At 37.5% G+C, this 17,898-nt stretch overlaps 2 protein-coding genes and 1 pseudogene across 3 annotated transcripts in view; all 3 read left to right on the top strand.

The window, feature by feature from the left end:
* The window catches only part of LOC149039193 (BTB/POZ domain-containing protein 6-like), a 39,185-nt pseudogene that overhangs the window by 4,800 nt on the left and 16,487 nt on the right, over positions 1-17,898 (top strand). The window lies entirely within an intron of this gene.
* LOC149039199 (BTB/POZ domain-containing protein 6-like) lies at positions 4,477-6,362 on the top strand. Its single transcript, XM_089185998.1, has one exon. The coding sequence runs from the start codon at positions 4,807-4,809 to the stop codon at positions 6,133-6,135; it is 1,329 nt and encodes a 442-aa protein (XP_089042124.1). The 5' UTR covers positions 4,477-4,806; the 3' UTR covers positions 6,136-6,362.
* LOC149039198 (uncharacterized) lies at positions 11,203-16,149 on the top strand. The gene is made up of 5 exons (XM_089185997.1): positions 11,203-11,495; positions 12,646-12,781; positions 13,991-14,181; positions 14,397-14,541; positions 15,310-16,149. Exons 1-5 carry the CDS (start codon positions 11,319-11,321, stop codon positions 16,071-16,073), a joined length of 1,413 nt encoding a protein of 470 aa, XP_089042123.1. The 5' UTR covers positions 11,203-11,318; the 3' UTR covers positions 16,074-16,149.

Here is a 17,898-nt window from a genome sequence, read left to right as displayed (position 1 = left end):
AGACATTGTTCAGTTGTAAGAAGAGACAAAATTAATAAAATTAATCTTCGTTATTTAAATTTTCCAGCTGCTTAGAGCGGTTACCTGTTGTAGAATATCAATTGCACCATAACATTTCAAACGCCTTTGCAGTTATCTCTTTCTCTTTGACCGGAGAGAAAAACATTGTCGTCTTTGAACTGAGAGAAGTATTAAATGTAAAGGAGGTGGAACTGTTCAAAGCTGTTGATCGCTGGGCCACAAAGGAGTGTGAAAAAGAAATTCGAATAGCCCCCAGTAATGGAGAAGGCACCAGAAAAAGGCACCAAATAGGTTCTTTGATTCTCACCCGCGCACAAGATGGATGCATTGATGCTACGTGAACTGTTACATTTCTTTAAGTGCAATAATTGCAAGAAAGAAAGGTTCTATGTACCCCTTCTCCCGTCCCAGACCTCCCCCCATCAATCCCTTCTATCATTCAGCATTGGGAATTATTACATCACGGGCGACGAGCGGGGGAAGAAGAAATGATCGAAATACGAATGATCAGTGGTGAAACAACGTTAATACTTCATATAGAGACATATCCATCGTAAAAATAGTGAAATGGTGTTGTAAAGCCGAAATTTCGACAGGAAACTTCGCTAAATAAAATGTTAAGCGATTTTTCAAAAGTGTTGATTGCACAAATATCTTTTACTGCTGTAATAAACAATGGAGGCATTGGAAAGGGTATTGGTGGCATCCGGAAGGGCATCAAGAAGAATCATATTTACGTTTTGTAACTTACAGCGCAAAGTGCGTGGCGAAAAAAGAAAACCAAAACCGTGACCCCCAAATATTTCTCCCACCTTGCCCCAAAAAATGTTTAAATTTTTTGCAACTTCTCCTGTTCCTATTGGTAGGTCTGGCCAAGCCTTTATGGTCATTGGCCCCCGTATAGCCGCTAACTATGGCTTATAAATACAGGCGTTTAGTGTTACTTGTAAAACTCCCTAAAAAAGTTTTCGACAGTTAGACGAAACGCGTCGGAGAATAAAGCAGTTTTACAACTACTGTTCGCAGAGTGTTGCTCACCAGTTTAGTTTTAAACACTATTTTAAAAAGTTAGTTGCGATAGCTGAGGCCAGTTTTTCTATGCAAGTCGTCTGGATATACCTTTCGCTGAGACGCCTACACAACATTTCTTATTTAACTTATTGGAACTCTTTACCTAATTTTGCTATATCAGCTTCCAGTTTGAATTCCTTCAGATCTCGATTACTGAATTATCCCTGTACATAGTTTTGTTTTGTTATCTTGAAATGAGATTTATTCAGATATTACTTTTTGTTCACTGTTCAGTTGTTTCTCCAGCTTCTTTCTTATACAACGTAGTTATTTATATTAGCCTTGGAGAGCAGTTTTTATATGGGAATTCAGTTTCTCCCATATTGCTTTCCTTTACCTATTGTACTTTTATATGGTAATTAAGATTTAATGAATATTACATAGTTATTGTTTTTTTTTTTTTTTTTTTTTTAACATTTTTTTTTATTTTCACTTAAAGCACAAATACTAGAGTCATACAAACAAATACAAAGTTAATTACACTAACGCTTACGCTACTCACTAACACTAATTACGAAATACTACATTACATTACATTCACAGTCGGCTAGATTTAATTTATGTTGTGGTTATATAATAATATAAGCCTAATTTGGACAAATACTTCTACATCAAATTCCTTTTTTGGTAGAACGACTGTATATACAACTGCGTCTATAACTGTTAATACCCGATACTCATCTATTGAGTTACACTAACATGTTTTCCCATTTTTTATAATGAATAGATTCTTTTTTATTCTTTTTTGCAATCAAAAATTCAAATTTCCGAGTTTCAGATGTTTTAGCCTTCAGTAAGGATACAGACGGCTTGATATTTTTACAACGACATGAATAAATGGTATATTTTCCAAGAATGATTATGTGATTTAACAAACAATTCCCAGGGTTATTATCGGAAATACCAAAGAGGATTGTTACCTCATCAAGCTTATCAATTTTCATATTGTAAGTATTTAACCAAGAAATAACCGAAAGCCAAAAGTTTTTAGTGTAGGTACAGCTGATTAGAAGATGCTCAAGAGTTTCTTCGTGATCTCCACAAAAGGTACACATCGGAGAAGGAACCAAATTCATTTTATATAGGATTTTATTGGTGTAGAGAATACGATTTAAGATTTTGTATTGAAAGGCTCTCGTTCTGGTGTCAAGAGTGACTCGACCCGGCAACAGATAGATATTTTTCCAGTCTATATTACCTGAAATATTATATACGGAATTAAACTTAGATTGGGCAGTCGGAGAAATCTGGATTCGTTTGACCAGGGTGGAATAGATTGATTTTGAAGTCATTCTAGTTATGTCTTGAACATCGTCTGAAACAGTTTTGTCAATTCGGTTGTTATTATTCTCTCCAACGTTAAGGAGCTGTTTCCAGTTAGGCGGAATGGCGGAAAAAATGCCTTGTAGGAGTAAGTAATCTGACAAGGAGAGATTTTTCTCTCTAAAAGCGTCCCACCTTTTTAATTTTGAGTCAATTGAGAGAATATCTCCAAGTTTCACAAAACCTGCTTCTTTTATTCTCTTGTTGTATATTGATTTCTTGTTAATCAAGAGGTTCTGGTTGTTCCAGATAGTCACATTTAAAACGTCCTGTTTTGTAGCTATTATATCGTGATTGCCATTAAAGTCAGACAAAACTTCAAGACATTCTTTATAAAAAGAAGGTAGTTTACAGGGTAGGCGCGATGGATTGAAATTGCACTGAAGCAGAAAACTGGTTCCTACATTCTTAAGATAATGAGACAAGAAAACTTTCCACGGACTACTATTATCATCTAAATACCTTGCAAGACACACAATTCTTTGAGTTTTAATTAAAGATTCAGGGTGAGGCATTTTGAGGCCACCGTCTTCGTATTCACTAATTAAGGCTAGTCTTTTGACTTTGTCTTTGCCTCTCCACACGAAATTGAATATCACAGAATTTATGCTTTTTATTATATCCTTATCAAAAGAGATAAAGGAGGCCCGATACATAAACTTAGGCATAGCAAATGTTTTGACTAATTTAATTTTACCAATTAATGTTAAGTTTCTCCATTGCCAGCAACTTAAGGACTTTCTTATTGACTTTAAAGTAAGGTCAAAGTTAAGCTCTCTGCTTTTACGCTGATCATAAGTGAAAAATATACCTAGTATTTTAATTGGCTCATTCACCTTATTAATATCGAGAGCTTCGTGATTTCGATAGGAACTTCCTAACCAGTAGGCTTCTTTTTTGTCCTTATTTAGTTTAAGCCCTGAACATTCACCATATGTGTTCAATAAGGAACTAAGAGAGTCAAAAGATTCCTTATCGCGTAAAAAGTTTGTTAAGTCATCGGCGAAAGTGATACATTTGATTTCTTTGTTTTCTACTACTATACCTTTTATATCTCGAGTCTGTTTGATAGCGGTAAGGAGGGTTTCCAAGGCTAAAATAAATAAATAGGGCGAGAGTTAGTTATTGTTAATTATTAATATTGTTGTGGTTTTTATTAGTAGTTAATGTATAGTAGAATTTTGTACAGTGGTAAACTGCGGTTCGGTTCGGACCTTAAGTTTTCATTCTGAGTGCATTTGTTAAATTGAATAGGAAAAAAAAAACACTTCGAACGGAAAACAGAATTATTTTTTAACGTCTGGATCTTTTGGACAAAGGTCTCCTAAACGAGTAGCCTTGATTATAAATATTTAAGCATGGTTAACACATTAGCCTTAACTTGGCTGTTTCTCGAAGCTCAGTGTTTTCTTACTTGCCTTTTTCCACGTGAAATGAGGCGACTGAATTTACATAATAAACAATAAAAGAGTTGCTTAGCTTTTCATTTTTCCGGAATCGAAAGTCGATATTGCAAAATTCAAGTGAAAAGCAAGCCAACTGTGATTAACGCCTCAAACAAGGCAAGATACTTATTTTTCGTTATACAATAAGTTACATATCGTAAATATCATTCTTCTTAATGCCTTTCCCGATGCCTCCGTTCGCTAATATAGCAGCAAAAATTTCGTTCCAGTCAAAGCGTTTGGAAAATTGCTCAACTTTCTAAGTACTGAAGTATAACTTGTTAACATTTTGACTTTACAAGACGATTGTTTTCTGCAAGTTACAAAACGTAAATATGATCCTTCTTGGTGCTTTTCCGAATGCCACTGGTGCCTTTTCCGATGCCTCCATTGTTTATTACAGCAGTAAAAGATATATGTACAATCAATACTTTTGAAGAATTGCTTAACATTTTATTTAGCAAAGTATACTGGTAACATTTTGGCTTTACAAACACTATTGTTTTCTACAACTACAACTGATATGTCTTTATATGACGTATTAAGGTTGTTTCCCCGCTGACCATTTGTATTTCGATCATTTTTTCTTCCCCCGCTCCTCGCCCGTGAAGTAGTAACTCTCTTCAGCATTAAGGACCGATTATGGATGCAAAAAGATAGATGCGTAATACGTCAGTAAACCTGCTATATTTATTATTTCGATAGAATTTTCAGATTGATCAAACGGCAATATTATTCAAACCCTTGTAATATATCAGGTTAAATGAAACCGTTCGGTTATCGTAACTTCATGAGCAGAGACGTGCACAACCTGGAAACGAGGAATTAACTCTCACGCGTGACTTGAGGAACAAATGTGTCACGTCAACCAGTACCCTTGACGGCAAAGGTTCATAGTATTCAATAGAGTTTGATTTGTGAAAAGAACTGAGAGAAAAACCTAGCAATGGCAGCTGAAGATAATTGGCAGACGAAGCTTCCAACTCTCGTCGAAAGAACTGCGTTCATTTTCAACAGCGAGATATTGAGCGATGTGAAGTTTGTCGTTCCTATGTCGATTGGTGAAAGTGAAAGTAAGAAGGTGATCCCAGCTCACAAGTTTGTGCTCGCAATCAGTAGTCCCGTGTTCTTTGCCATGTTCTATGGTCAAATGGCGGAGACTAAAGACTCTATTGAACTGCCTGACTGTGATTATGAGAGTCTGTTGGAGTTGTTTCGTTTCTTGTACACCGACAAAGTAAATTTAAGCGGAAGTGATGTGATGCAAGTACTGTACTTGGCGAACAAATACATGGTGTCTTCGCTCGCCGAGAAATGCGTAGAATGTCTTCGAGACAACCTGAAAGCATCAAATGTGTTTTTCATTCTGCCGCACGCTCAGAAATATGAAGATAAAGATTTGGAAGATCGATGCTGGGAAGTGATTGAAAAGCAGACAGAAGAAGCTGTGACTTCAGATGGATTTATTACAGTTGAGCGATCTATTGTTGAATCTGTTGTGAAGCGAGAGGAGTTGAGCGTAGCGGAACTAGAACTGTTTAAGGCAGTCGATCGCTGGGCCACAGCAGAAGTCCAAAGGCAAGGATTTACTCCTGATGGAAAGACAAAGAGACGAATTCTTGGGGAGGACATTGTTAAAGCAATACGATTTCCATTGATACTCATGAAGGATTTTATGTCAGTTGTATTTGATTCTGATATTCTCACTTTTCATGAGGTTGGAAACATGATGAAACATTACAGCGGCGTTTTAAAATATCCTTTGTTATTTAAGGATACCGCAAGGAGCCTTTTGTTCCGATTTAATCGATTTCCAAAGGTCTTTCCGCCAGCTCATAAAAGGGGAATTTGGTCATACTCGGGTGGAGCTGACAGTATTGAATTTACAACAAACAAGCCAATCTTGCTACATGGTGTTCAGTATTTTGGCTCAGACGGTGGCAAGTATACTGTTTCAACCAAAGTTAAAGTTTCAGCCCACAATTCTTGTCTCGGAAAGGAATCAGGAACATACTCTTCCGTGAAGGAAGAGACTAATAATTATTATGGCTTCGATGTAATGTTTGATCCGCCTATTCGTTTGGATGCTCATGAAAGCTATAGGCTTGTGTCGCTTATCAAGGGTCCTTTATCATGGCATGGAGAAGAGGGAGTAACGTCTTTTGAATCGAAAGGAGTGCTGGTCAATTTCATGAAGTCAGCGGAGAGTGCCAATGGGACTTCGGAAACGAGTGGCCAATTTCCAGCTTTCATATTTAGTACTTGTCAGGCATAAATAATTGGAAATTAGTTTTGGATTGTTTTTGCTGCTAATAGTTGATGAAGTTAAAAATTATTGAATACGTACCGTACTTTTATTCGTTGCGACCTTGTAAGTGTTCAGAAGTGAATTAAGTGCTACGACGGAATATTGGAATGCTTTTGGAATGTTTCACCTATTACTTAAGTTGTAACATTAAACAATAATGACTTTCTGAAATAAAAATAAACCTTCGAACAGTTTGTTGTATTGTCAGCCAGAAATTAGATGGAGAATTCCCCTGGTAAATAAAAGCTTTACTTTGAGACCAGTCAGTATTCTCACCTTGAGGGGGGAAGGGGGGGGGGGGGGGAAGTGGTCGCAAGATTTAGGGGATCACAAGATTTTCAGGGAGAATGGAGGGGGGATCTGTCGTCGCTAACAGAGTATAAAGAGGGGACTATAGAAAATTGACTGCCAATTAGGGATATCATTAGAATAATACAGAGCCTTTGGAGTGGGGAGGGGGGGGGGTTGGTTGCAGGATTTTGGGGATCACAAGATTTTCAAGGAGAACGGAGGGGGGAATCTGTCGTCGCCAATAAAGTATAAAGAGGGGACTATAGAGAATTGACTGCCAATAAGGGGTATCAGCAGAATAATACAGAACTTTACGGGGGGAGGGGGGGAAGGGGTTGCAGGATTTAGAGGATCACAAGATTTTCAGGGAGAATGGAGGGGGGAATCTGTCGTCGCCAATAGAGTATAGAGAGGGGACTTTAGAAAATTGGATGCCAATAAGGGGTATCATCAGAATAATGCAGAGCTTTACGGGGGGAGGGGGTGGGGGTGGGGATCAAACTAATTTTATTTTGACTCTACCAAAGTTTTCCAGCCACCCCCACTGTTTTGAATAATCCTTTACCGTTCGTACAAACCCGAAGAGGTATTTCCTACAAGCAACGATGTCAACGAGGTTTAACGAGTTCGCCAAAGGCTGGTGTTACAGTGGCATCAGCCTTGACTGTATTCTTCTCTCCGTCAACAAGCCTATCGAGTTGCACGGAGTAGAACATTTTGGTTCTGAAGGCGGCGAGTATACAGTTTAGACAGACATTGTTGATCTCATGAACCACACTTCGCTTGTGAGTCGAGCTGGAAATTATACTTCAGAAAAAAGCGATACCCATACTTATTACGGCTTTGAAGTGTTGTTCGATCATCCTGTTATTTTGGAGGCAAATAAAGAATACGAGGTAAAGTCGCTCATCACGGGCCCTCCGTCATGGTACGCGGATATGGGCAAACATCAGTGGAGTGCCGTGGAGTGCAATTTACGTTTCATTATTTTGGGCGAAATTTAAAGAAACTGGTATCGCTAACGGGGAAGAAAAAAAGATATCGAGATCTTGGGAGTGAAGGGGTTAATTAGTAACAGAAGGATGTGTTGTCAGCATCTAGTCAGTTTTCGGACCCAAAAATCACAAGAGGTGTGTACTGGTTGAAAATTAGCAAGCACTGATGAAGAGTAAGACGGGAGCTGCAATGAAACCGGGCGCATTTCAGGCATTTCACTGTGATGTTCTCCTCACCCACCTGTTATTCACATCACAGTCTGAACGTTTAAGCCCACAATTCTCCGTCACTACTCATTATTTTCAGGCTTATGTGAGGGTCTCAGTGGGGTCAACCGTTCGCCGTAAAACGGCCTAAAAACTCAGCCAATAGTGGTAAAAAGAGATATATTTTAAGTGTTTGTCGTTAATAAGTTGACCGTAAAAATTTTTCCTATCTCCAGTATGTCATTATGCGGTTATCTGTTAGTCGTAAAATAGCCAATATTCTAACCGTTAGCAATCTGACCATTTTTTGCGTATTGAAACTACGATTTGGCGGCCAAAAAGTGTCTCCAATCAGAGTGCGGCCAAAACGATCATGTTTCATCGTTGTCACGTAGAAAACTGTGAAGATACGTCGGCAACTATGGTGGAGAAATGAGAAATCTAGAAGGTAGGATAATGCGAAGGAATAAAATTTTATGTCAACAGAAACGAACACAGCCCATTCAGTAAGGTCAAGACTGGACTAGTCCCCGAAAGAAGAAAATTTTACTAGGAGTTCAAGCCAGAAAATAAAAGAATTCAACCGAGTGTTAGAGAAATCGTTAACAATATTTCGCCTAGTTTAAAATGGTCAAGCTTTTTTTTCTCATACTAATGATGAGTGACATGAATTCACACAAGTGGTTTTCACATTGCAATTCAAAATTAGATCGAGGTCGTATGTGTCAATTAGCCACGCCAAGATCGTTAGTGTCCAAAACTCAGAGTAGTACCGCATTCAGATCGATACCAACGTTCTATCAACCTACGGCACAAATTTTGGACTCGATGAGGATGTGTTTCATCCACTTCGTCAAATGAAGAATTTGAATAAAACTTAGACCACACCATGGCGATGACTACTAGAGAAAAATGGCAGACAAATCCCCCAACTCTCATAGAAAGAAATTTGTTTGTCCCGAACAACGATTTTTAAATTGTGAGCTCAATCCCTCTTTTCTAGAGTGACCCGATTCGAGTCAAACGAAATCGAGGAGAGAAAATAATTAGACAAAAAAAATAAAAAGAAAGCCATTTGGTCTTAGTCAGGTAGAGCTGACAGTATTTAATTTACAACCAACAAGCCAATCTTGGTAGGGAGAAATGTCTCTTAAATCCAGAGGAGCAAAGGTTGATTTCATGCCCTCAGTGGAGAGTAGCAGTCAACCCCAATTTCCAGCTTTCATGTTTAGTCGAAGCTATAAGCATAGGTGGAAATTAGGTGGAGACTCCCCCCCCTCCTAGTAAATTACAGCGAAACTTAAGCGATTGATGAGGGTTTAAAGCCTATTACTGTCCACAGAAACCTGTGATCAGTCAGAAAAAAAAGATAGCGAAATAGCAAACGTTGAGCCAGTAGCGGAGGAGTGAAAAGGCGAGGGAGGCTTGGGTCATAACGGCGCCCGACCCAAGCCTCGCTCGTGTTTTAACTCTTCCTTTACTATGTCGCTGTCTAGTATCGCGCACCGTTTTATTTATTGAACGCCTGGAGTAAGCTATGTTCAATGGCTTTCGAATTGATGTATATGGGGCAAAAATTAGCTGTATTAATTTATAGCATGACCATAGAAAAAGGAAAGGCACAAAAGAATAAAAACAAGGCGGCTAAAAATGAAATTCTCTCGAATATCAAGAATCCACGCGCAAGATTTAATAACGCTGGGGAAAATTGTAAAACGTTTTCATCAATTATCGCACGTCATATGAACTTTGGAAATTGCGCTTTTCTTTGTTTTTTCTTCTGTTTTAAACATGTGATAAAAATCAAGTCACTTTGAGGGCTGATAGCCTGTAAAATCACACCTATACGTTATCTGACTGCTATTATTTGCTATCAATAATCGTGACCGTGGGTTCACTTTTCCCGAATTTTCAACTATTCTTTCCCTCCCAAAACTCGACACCCTTTCCACCAGAAAGTGAAGTTGCCCACCCATCTTCAGCTTTCTAACAAAAATCTTTTCTATGAGAATTGTCTACAGGTCTATGTGAATTGCGAATTCTCTATGTGAATTGTTGTAGCAAGATGGCGAAAAAGAGCTGAAAGAAGAAAATAATGCGCAAAACTCTCTTTTTGTGAAATGATCAACATGCCATAAGTCATGCTAATTCAGTTGGATTTTGCCTCCTGAATAGTTTGTCAATTTCGAATTTTCCAATTTTTGATCCAGTTTACCCAAGAGAAGCCGTTGAGATCGTCACTGAAGTACCAAACGTTTAAGCTATGAATGCTCATGATGTGTTTCGTGATCTGTGTGAGCCTGTTATCATATTCATTTAGCGGTAGCATGAGTTAAATTAATTAGCTTTACATTAAAGTTTACACACCGAGAAGAGACAAAAACGGGGGTTTTCCTCAATTTGAAGACACGGAAGGGAGAAATCCTATCCCTCTTGGCCTCTTCATTATCTGACAAAGCGAAATGAAGATCTCTTTGGACTTTTAAGACGGAGTCTTCCTTGAGAATTTCCCATTCATTCCAAAATTACAAAAAGCTGCTGTCAGCACTTTTTGCACCATTTTTGGGTGACACGAGATGCACAAAGATGACTCTTGTCATTTCACTCTGTAGGACATGACTGTCGATGAGCAATGTCTTTCGCGAGTTATTTCGAAACTAGACTGATAATCACCGCGAAAATTCTGAGAATTTAAGTTTTGTGTAACGCGTATGACTCATTGCCGATGCAACTGTCCGGTGACATCCCTTTTCTATTGAAATGAGATATGTAGGATGATTCAAGTTTTGTTCCCTGCGCTTGTGCATAGGGTTGGAGGTATTCATAAACCACCATATTAGAAAAGAAAAGAAAACCGTGCAGAAATATTGCTTGCCTTTTGAAGTTGTAAGAGTGATGGACTGAAAGAAAAGAAAGGTTATTGAAGACAGTGTTAAATTGTCCAGACGGGTCAGACATTGTTAAGTTGTAGGAAAAGACAAAATGAACAAAACAAATCTTCAGAATACAAATTGCCAGTTGTTTGGGGCGGTTACTCGGTTGAAGGATATCAACCGCATCTTTACATTAAACATGACTTTGCAGTTTTCTCTTTCTCTTTGATCGGAGAGAAAAAATAGTTGTCTTTTAACTGTTGCCTCAAATTGTTGTCACATTGAGTGAGATAAGACCCTTAAAGATACTGGGAGCAGACCAAAGAGATGCCTATTGGAGAAATCTGGCAAACGAAACCTCCAACTCTTGTTGATAGAACCACTTCTATTTTCAAGAATGAGTCACTGAGCGATATGAAATTTGTCGTTCCAGTGTCGTCTACTGAAAGTAAAAGTAAAAAAGTGATCCCAGCCTAAAATTTTGTTGTTGCAATCAAAAGTCCGGTGTTCTTTGCCCACCCTACTTACACAATCTAAATGGCTAACACCCATATAATCTAAATTTAGATCATTGGGTTCAAGCCGTCTCAAGTGATCATCTAAGTCTTTCCAGTAGCTTATTAAATATGCATAAACATTTCGACCAATCAACTCCCTTCACTTCGGATGCGTAGGGGGGAAATCCTTTACCGATTGGAATAGTTACGAACTCGCTAGCTTTTCTTGGTTTGGAAGTTCAGGTATTATCGGCTTTGTCGTGTACTTTTGGCGCTTCTTCGTTACTATGACCGACAAGGATACAAGTAGAGCTCGCAAAAGAACATATAATAAAGTAAGCGATGTACAAAGGTCAAAACTACAAGAATATTATGACGGCGGCATGAAAACATGCGGTTCTGATAATACGGAAAAAATTGGAGTGGCAGCCGAGGAAACTGGGCTGACTATTGATCAAGTAAAGGTAAGATATTTTTTAGTTGGACTGAAACACTACCATGTTTCATGTATGTGGAATACCCCGCCACTTATTTGCATCTCGTTGAATAATAATAGCGATCATAAATGATGTAGCGGTATATTGTCCTATAGAATTAATTCCCTTACTATGTGTGCTGCATAAACGAATCTTTTTAAAGGATTGATTCTTAAACAGAATTTCATTCGTCATATACCGAGGTCAAGGAAGTTAACTGTACGATTGTACTATTCATAATGAGGCCTTGTGGTAATTATTTCCCTCGTTAATTAAAGTAGGCTTACTTTTTTGTGTGAAAATAAATGCTTTATGCAGTTTTATGCTCGAAAATACGCTTGCAGTGTGCAGTATAATCAATGATCAAGAATATGCCGGTAAAAGAAGATATGTGTTTACTCATCCGTTATTATAAATTTAAGAATATATATTGTGTTACCATTACAAATATTGAGAGCTAACCGCAAGCAACCTTAGTTAAAAGTGGGCTAACCCGAGTTCTCCGTAGGCCAACAGAAGAGCTAGTTAGGCCAACCTGAGTGCTCTGAGGCTAACCAGAGTACAAGTTTGACTAATTGGAGCTGAAAAGTAGGCTAACCAAAGTGTTAATAATAGGTAACCCATAGCTAACGATCGAATCCTGGTTCGAAGTTTAGGTATCCTCAATCTAGAGCTGTTAAATGTTATAATCACATCATCCATTCGAAATACATGTACATACCAAGAAGATCTACCTTTATTGATTTGTTGCCAGCCAATCATTCTGTACTGGATTGAAAATTTGCTCTGTATACAAGCTCAGAGTTTCTGTGAGCAGCTTGCATGGGTATTATAGGGTCAGGCCCTGCCAGGGGGTTCCCTGTGTTGCTTGTCTGAATTTAAAAACCTACGGTGTCATTATTTTGTCTTTATTTTTCCACCTTGTTGTTTTTGTCGGAATTTTGGTGAACAAGATCTTAATTTTTTCATACTTTCATATATATGCCACAGCTACTTTTTGGGCCATGTCCCCTGTAGGAATTTACCCTGGCTGGGCCTCTATAGGGCCAGCCAGTGAAAGAGAGCAAAAAGGGAAGGGTTTCTATTGTAGCTTAAGGCATTTTGAAATACTTTATTTTAATGTGGTACATTTATGTAGAAATGGATTGGAAATGCCAGACAAAAGGAAAAGATAAATTCTGGAGTACAAGCAGCTCCAAAGCCAATTAAGATCCCAACTGGTTCACGTGGCTCACACTCCTACAACATGTTCTGTTCAGAGTATTTCAAGTCAGGTGAGAACCCTGATAATGTTTTCAAACACTAAGGACAGATTATTTACATGCATTATAACTATTATAGACCATGGCTAAAATATAGGGTAACATTAGAGGTGTACAGTCCTGGGGCATGGGTGTGCAAACCCCCCCCCCTCCCCCCCAGTTTAAAAAATTTTCAAAGTCCAAAGGTTGCAACAAGCCTATGGGTATCATTAATAAACCTCTACTAGTCTATTATTTCTAAGAAATGAATATTGTGGTTTTCTCTGCTAACTGTGCCTGCTGGACATTTATTTTATTTTCATTGGTGCCACAATACCAGATTTAAATCAATAATGGACAGTGGTCTTGTTAAACTGTGTCTAAACCCCAGGGGGTACTTGCAGGGGTGGGGGTCTGACAGAGCTCTATATTGCAACCCAAAAGGGTTTTCATCCTCAGCTACTTTTAACCTTTGACACCATAATAGAGTTGTTGATTAATTTATTTTCATTTTTAGTTGATGCAATATCTTTGATTGCCGAGGAAACTAAAAATCATGCAGTGACATTATAGTAATCAAACCAATTGCTGGTTTTCAGTGTCACGCCATTCAAAATAGATCAAAATAAAAAATAAAAACTGTTCAATCGATTTAGTCTAGAATCTGGAAATAGAAAGAAGCTAGATATGTAAAGACTCTCGCCAAGATTCAGGTCACAGCAATTTTTCTTACGGAAGATATGAGGAGAAAGGTTTTTCCCAAATTTATAGAGATTTGTATGTAGCCGCCATGCTGGTGCCCACCTAGATGGGCACCAACATGGCGGCCGGAGACCAGCAGAAACATCTGTCACTGAGTTTTGCTACAAAAGCGTGAATTTATCTCTCTAAGAACTCATAAACGTAACAATAATACTTTATTCTAATACAAGAACTGTTCAGATAGCTGAATTTCCCTAAATAAGTCACCTTTTAAACCAACATAACAGCTCTCTCGCTCGTCATGTAAAGGTCACGTCACGCAAAAGCTTAGAAATTCAAGAGTAGTCTATCACTAAACCAAGAACCCATTTGGAGTGAAAATTTGTCTGAATATTAGTTTTTAGCTGCTCTAATACATCATGAAAGTAAAATCTCAGGAGGATCAATAGTTCTGAAGTCTGAAATTTAGTGACGTCACGTGAAAACCAGCAATTGAATTGATATTCAGTGGAAATGAAAGCTTTAATTTTTTTTTGCTAGATGAGTGCAAGAAATTGTCCTTGGCTCAAAAGAACGAAGAAGCTGCCAAGAAATGGCGTGACATGACATCTGCAGAAAAAGATGCGTTCAAAGGAAAACCAGAAAGTTTAAAGGCCCCTGATGTTTCAGAGCTTAGTGAGGCTCAAAAATCTAAGTTGATATCAGTTCACAGGAAAAATCTTCTAAATGAGGTAAAGGTTTCAATCACTTTATGAAATAATCTCCAGCCAAGCTAAATTCCAATTAGGTAGCATAAACCATGCAAATTCAGAATAACTTACAACTTTATTAAAAGTGGATGAGTAATTTCTAATTATCGTACTCTGTGGGAATTAATGCAACATGCAGATGTTTGTGTACTTTTGAGTAATCCTCGTGCCACATTTTACTTTTTCATCTGCTTCAGATCATGTTTCTAGAAGACTTGGGCTGTGAATCTTCTCTGATTTTTCAAGACACTTCAGGCCAAGTGTACAACTTTGGATCAAGTGCAGGTTTCTCTTTCTTATGCCTAAATCCTGACATCAACATCAAATTCCGAGACCACTTTGGTATATATTATTACTTTGAATTAGTAATATTATAAACATTGAAAGTGTTCTATTGATTTGTTGGCATGCAACTGTATTAGCAGATGTTTATATAGCTTATACTATTAAGTGTGTCATCCAATTGAAGAGATTATTCATGATTGTAAATAAGGTGAATACATCATCAAAATAGACCTGAAACTACATAGTACCTCTGTATTTATTTATTTAGCTTGCACCAATGAGAGGTACACATACAAAGATGTACAACAGCTATTCAATTCCAAATACAGTAAGTTACTATAGTACAGATGTTAACATGTAATTGTTGTCATCATCATCGTCATCATCATCATCATTATTATTATTAGCTATGATAATAACAACAAAGCTGATGATGTCTATAACAAAATCCTCAAACCTGATTGGTTCTAAACAGCGAATATTTGATCCTTAATCTGAATACTGTAATAAGAAAACTGTCCAATTTGGCCTGTGTGATTACAGCTGCTTTTAACTGGACAGGTCAAATCTGACAGTTATGCAGCCAATAAAAATCCAGTAGAAAATGCCACTAGCTAATGAAATCGAATTACTTATTCTTACCTTGTGTCTCACATTTTGGCAAAGAAGGTGTCATATGGGACATGTGGAAATGGTCAATAAGACTTACTGTCATACATTTCAGGGCTAATCAGGCTCATTACTTGCCCAATTACTTCCTGAATTGTACTCCACTCAGTGCTATTATCATTACCAATCAATGTTTCTCTTTCTCTTGCACAATAGGTGAAGCAATAAAGAAACCAGGCAGCAGGGTGCCATATCTACGTGGGGGTTTTACAGTAGAAAATCTCCCAGATGGCATTTTCTTTAAGAAACCCTTCCATTATGGCACGAAACAACTCCAGGCCATAATGGAGAAAAAAAGCGAAATTAAATTTGTGATTACCAGTAATGCAAATGTAAACTTGCAAAGCAACAGGGATTTTATTCCCTCTCCAACTCAACCTGAAACAGTAGTCACTCTTCTGTCCAGGATAGTGGACAGACAATGTGCAGAAAGGGTAGTTAGACTGTCTGACAAGATTAAAGAACAAGATGTGGAGGTTGTGGAGTTGAGACTTGACCAGGAAGAGAGACTAAGATTAAATGAATATAGTTTTTATTTTGAAGATGATGCATGGCTTGCTGTTGGTGCTAATATTCAACACTCCACAGAAGCACAAGGGCTTATTGTCCCAGTGTTTACTGAGTCAGAAGATGAGAAATTCTGGCTTTTCTACACTATCCAGAATCCATCAAAACTAGTCAAAGCTTCATTTACTTACAAGATAAAAGGGTATTGGTTTGACTTACAAGGCCAATCCAACTACAAATTACTGAACAATCATCAGGATTATGTTACTATTGCCAACTTGATCAAAAATGGACCCTATGGACCATTATATTTTTTGCAGGGGATGGAAATTTCAGATGACCAGTATTTTAATATACCTGAAGTATTTAACAATGCAATATTTGCTGCCTTAAGAAGTAGCACTATTATTTAAAATTTAACAATATGTACTTTTCAATTTAATATACCTTTTCTAAGAACCTGTTGGAAAGCTAATTTTATAGCCAGCTGACATACAGAGAATCCTAAATTGTAGTTCTTAAATTGTTACTATTATCAAACTATAGATAATGATTAGCCTAGAAGTTTGTTTGCTAATTTGTTGATCATTTTCAGTGGTCCAAGTGGTGTGTCTAAAAATGAATACAAAATCCAGTATAAAGCACTTTTATTACCTATTACAATAGGCTACATGCATGTCATACTTTCTAACAAAGACCACTTGTAGAAGCTTGATTGTACAAAGAAAACCAGAAACATTACATTTTGCCATTTTTGTGTACTAATGATAAGTACTTTTCAGAATCTTTGTCAATATTGTGTACTTTTGGTAGGTGGTAATCAAAGTGTCGTCCAACCCAGGTACATCCCTGTAGTGGACAACATCTAATGGGCCTCTTGGTTTTGCTGAAAATATAGGAAAAATGCAATGTGTCAAAATGAGCATGAATTGAAAAAAGTCAAGAATGCTGTGTACAGTAGAGAAAACACTCATCTATGTAACTACAATGAACACAATCCTCTGAAAAACGGAACTGAACAATAAGAAATGTAATAAAATACCTATTTTCCTGATTTCCTTTGGCCTTTCCCTGATTCTTTTCACTCTTTAGCTCCTCAACTTCACTCTTACTCAGCTTATGTGCATGTTTCAAATGGTTGGAAAGATTATTGTATTCTTTCTGGCAAATCTGGAAATAAAATTATAGAAAAATAGATATGTGAATATTTCATTTTGGATCATCATGACTGCTTAGCTTGTTATTTGCAAAATGACAGCTAGTTGAGATCATCATTTAGATAGGCCAAGCATCAGCATATGACCTGCAAATATCTCTCTACAAAGAATGATCTATTCATATGTAACATTGTTTTGTGCAAATAACATTCCAGATGCCCATACACAGCTGTGCTCATAAATATTCCAGCAATGCTGCAGATTGTTTCCCAGAGTTTTCAGAGTCATTTGACCCACCCTTATCAGAAAAGAATAGAACATCTAACCAGTATATGCAGAAGTTGAACATTTTTTTCAGTTATTTGAATACCCTGGTGAGTTTTTTAGCCTAGGTTTCCAACATGAAATTTCCCACATGCACTGTAGTCTAGCCTATACTCCACCAACTGCGCCAACTGTACTGGATGGTGGTTGGATAAGGGTGGTGAGATATGGGATACAATTCTAAAAAACTGTCTTAGGCTGAAAGAGCAGGTGAAAATTAGTCAAAAGAAAATTAAAATAGGCTGGGTTGGAATATAGGAATAATGCTTAACAGGTTTCTAAACAGACATAGTTTGACGCTACTCTGGTTTGCAGATTTAATGAATGTAACCGAAGAAGTTACGATTCATAGACCCAACGTTTCTACACTCCTGTCTAGTGCTTAAATCATCAGGGGTGATCTAAACGCTGCAACAAGAGGTCCTTTTATATGATCACTAATTAGGTTTCTAAACTTCAAAGATTTAAAATTATTTGTTTGGAAATGTGAAGTCATGGGGCTGGAGAAAATGGCACGCTCTCCACTCAGTGACTTTACATTAGGCCTTTTATGTTTCTTAACATTAAGAAGGGGGTCATGTGAAGGCTAACTAGCTGCAAAGGAGCCAATGATCCAAAAGAAGGGGAAACAGTTATGCAATCATAAAACACATGCAAGAATGCACCAGGATAAAATTATGATAGGACTAATTATCACAAAATGTCATGATATATTAGTGTCTTGCAGATCAGTTACTCATGCCTTACCCATGCTAGT

The sequence above is a fragment of the Pocillopora damicornis genome, chromosome 10 (assembly GCF_964200805.1).
Source record: "Pocillopora damicornis chromosome 10, jaPocDami1.2, whole genome shotgun sequence".
Taxonomy (NCBI): Eukaryota; Metazoa; Cnidaria; class Anthozoa; order Scleractinia; family Pocilloporidae; genus Pocillopora; species Pocillopora damicornis.
The sequence above is the reverse complement of the archived record's forward strand: the minus strand, read 5'-3'. Positions and strand labels throughout refer to the sequence as shown.

What these genes read in the sequence shown, in the direction of transcription:
- LOC149039199 (XM_089185998.1), top strand. Translation starts at nt 4,807, where the DNA reads ATGGCAGCTGAAGATAATTGGCAGACGAAGCTTCCAACTCTCGTCGAA.
- LOC149039198 (XM_089185997.1), top strand. Translation starts at nt 11,319, where the DNA reads ATGACCGACAAGGATACAAGTAGAGCTCGCAAAAGAACATATAATAAA. An exon ending in TGACTATTGATCAAGTAAAG is followed by an intron (nt 11,496 to 12,645) that starts GTAAGATATTTT and finishes ACATTTATGTAG; the next exon opens with AAATGGATTGGAAATGCCAG. An exon ending in CAAATTCCGAGACCACTTTG is followed by an intron (nt 14,542 to 15,309) that starts GTATATATTATT and finishes CTTGCACAATAG; the next exon opens with GTGAAGCAATAAAGAAACCA.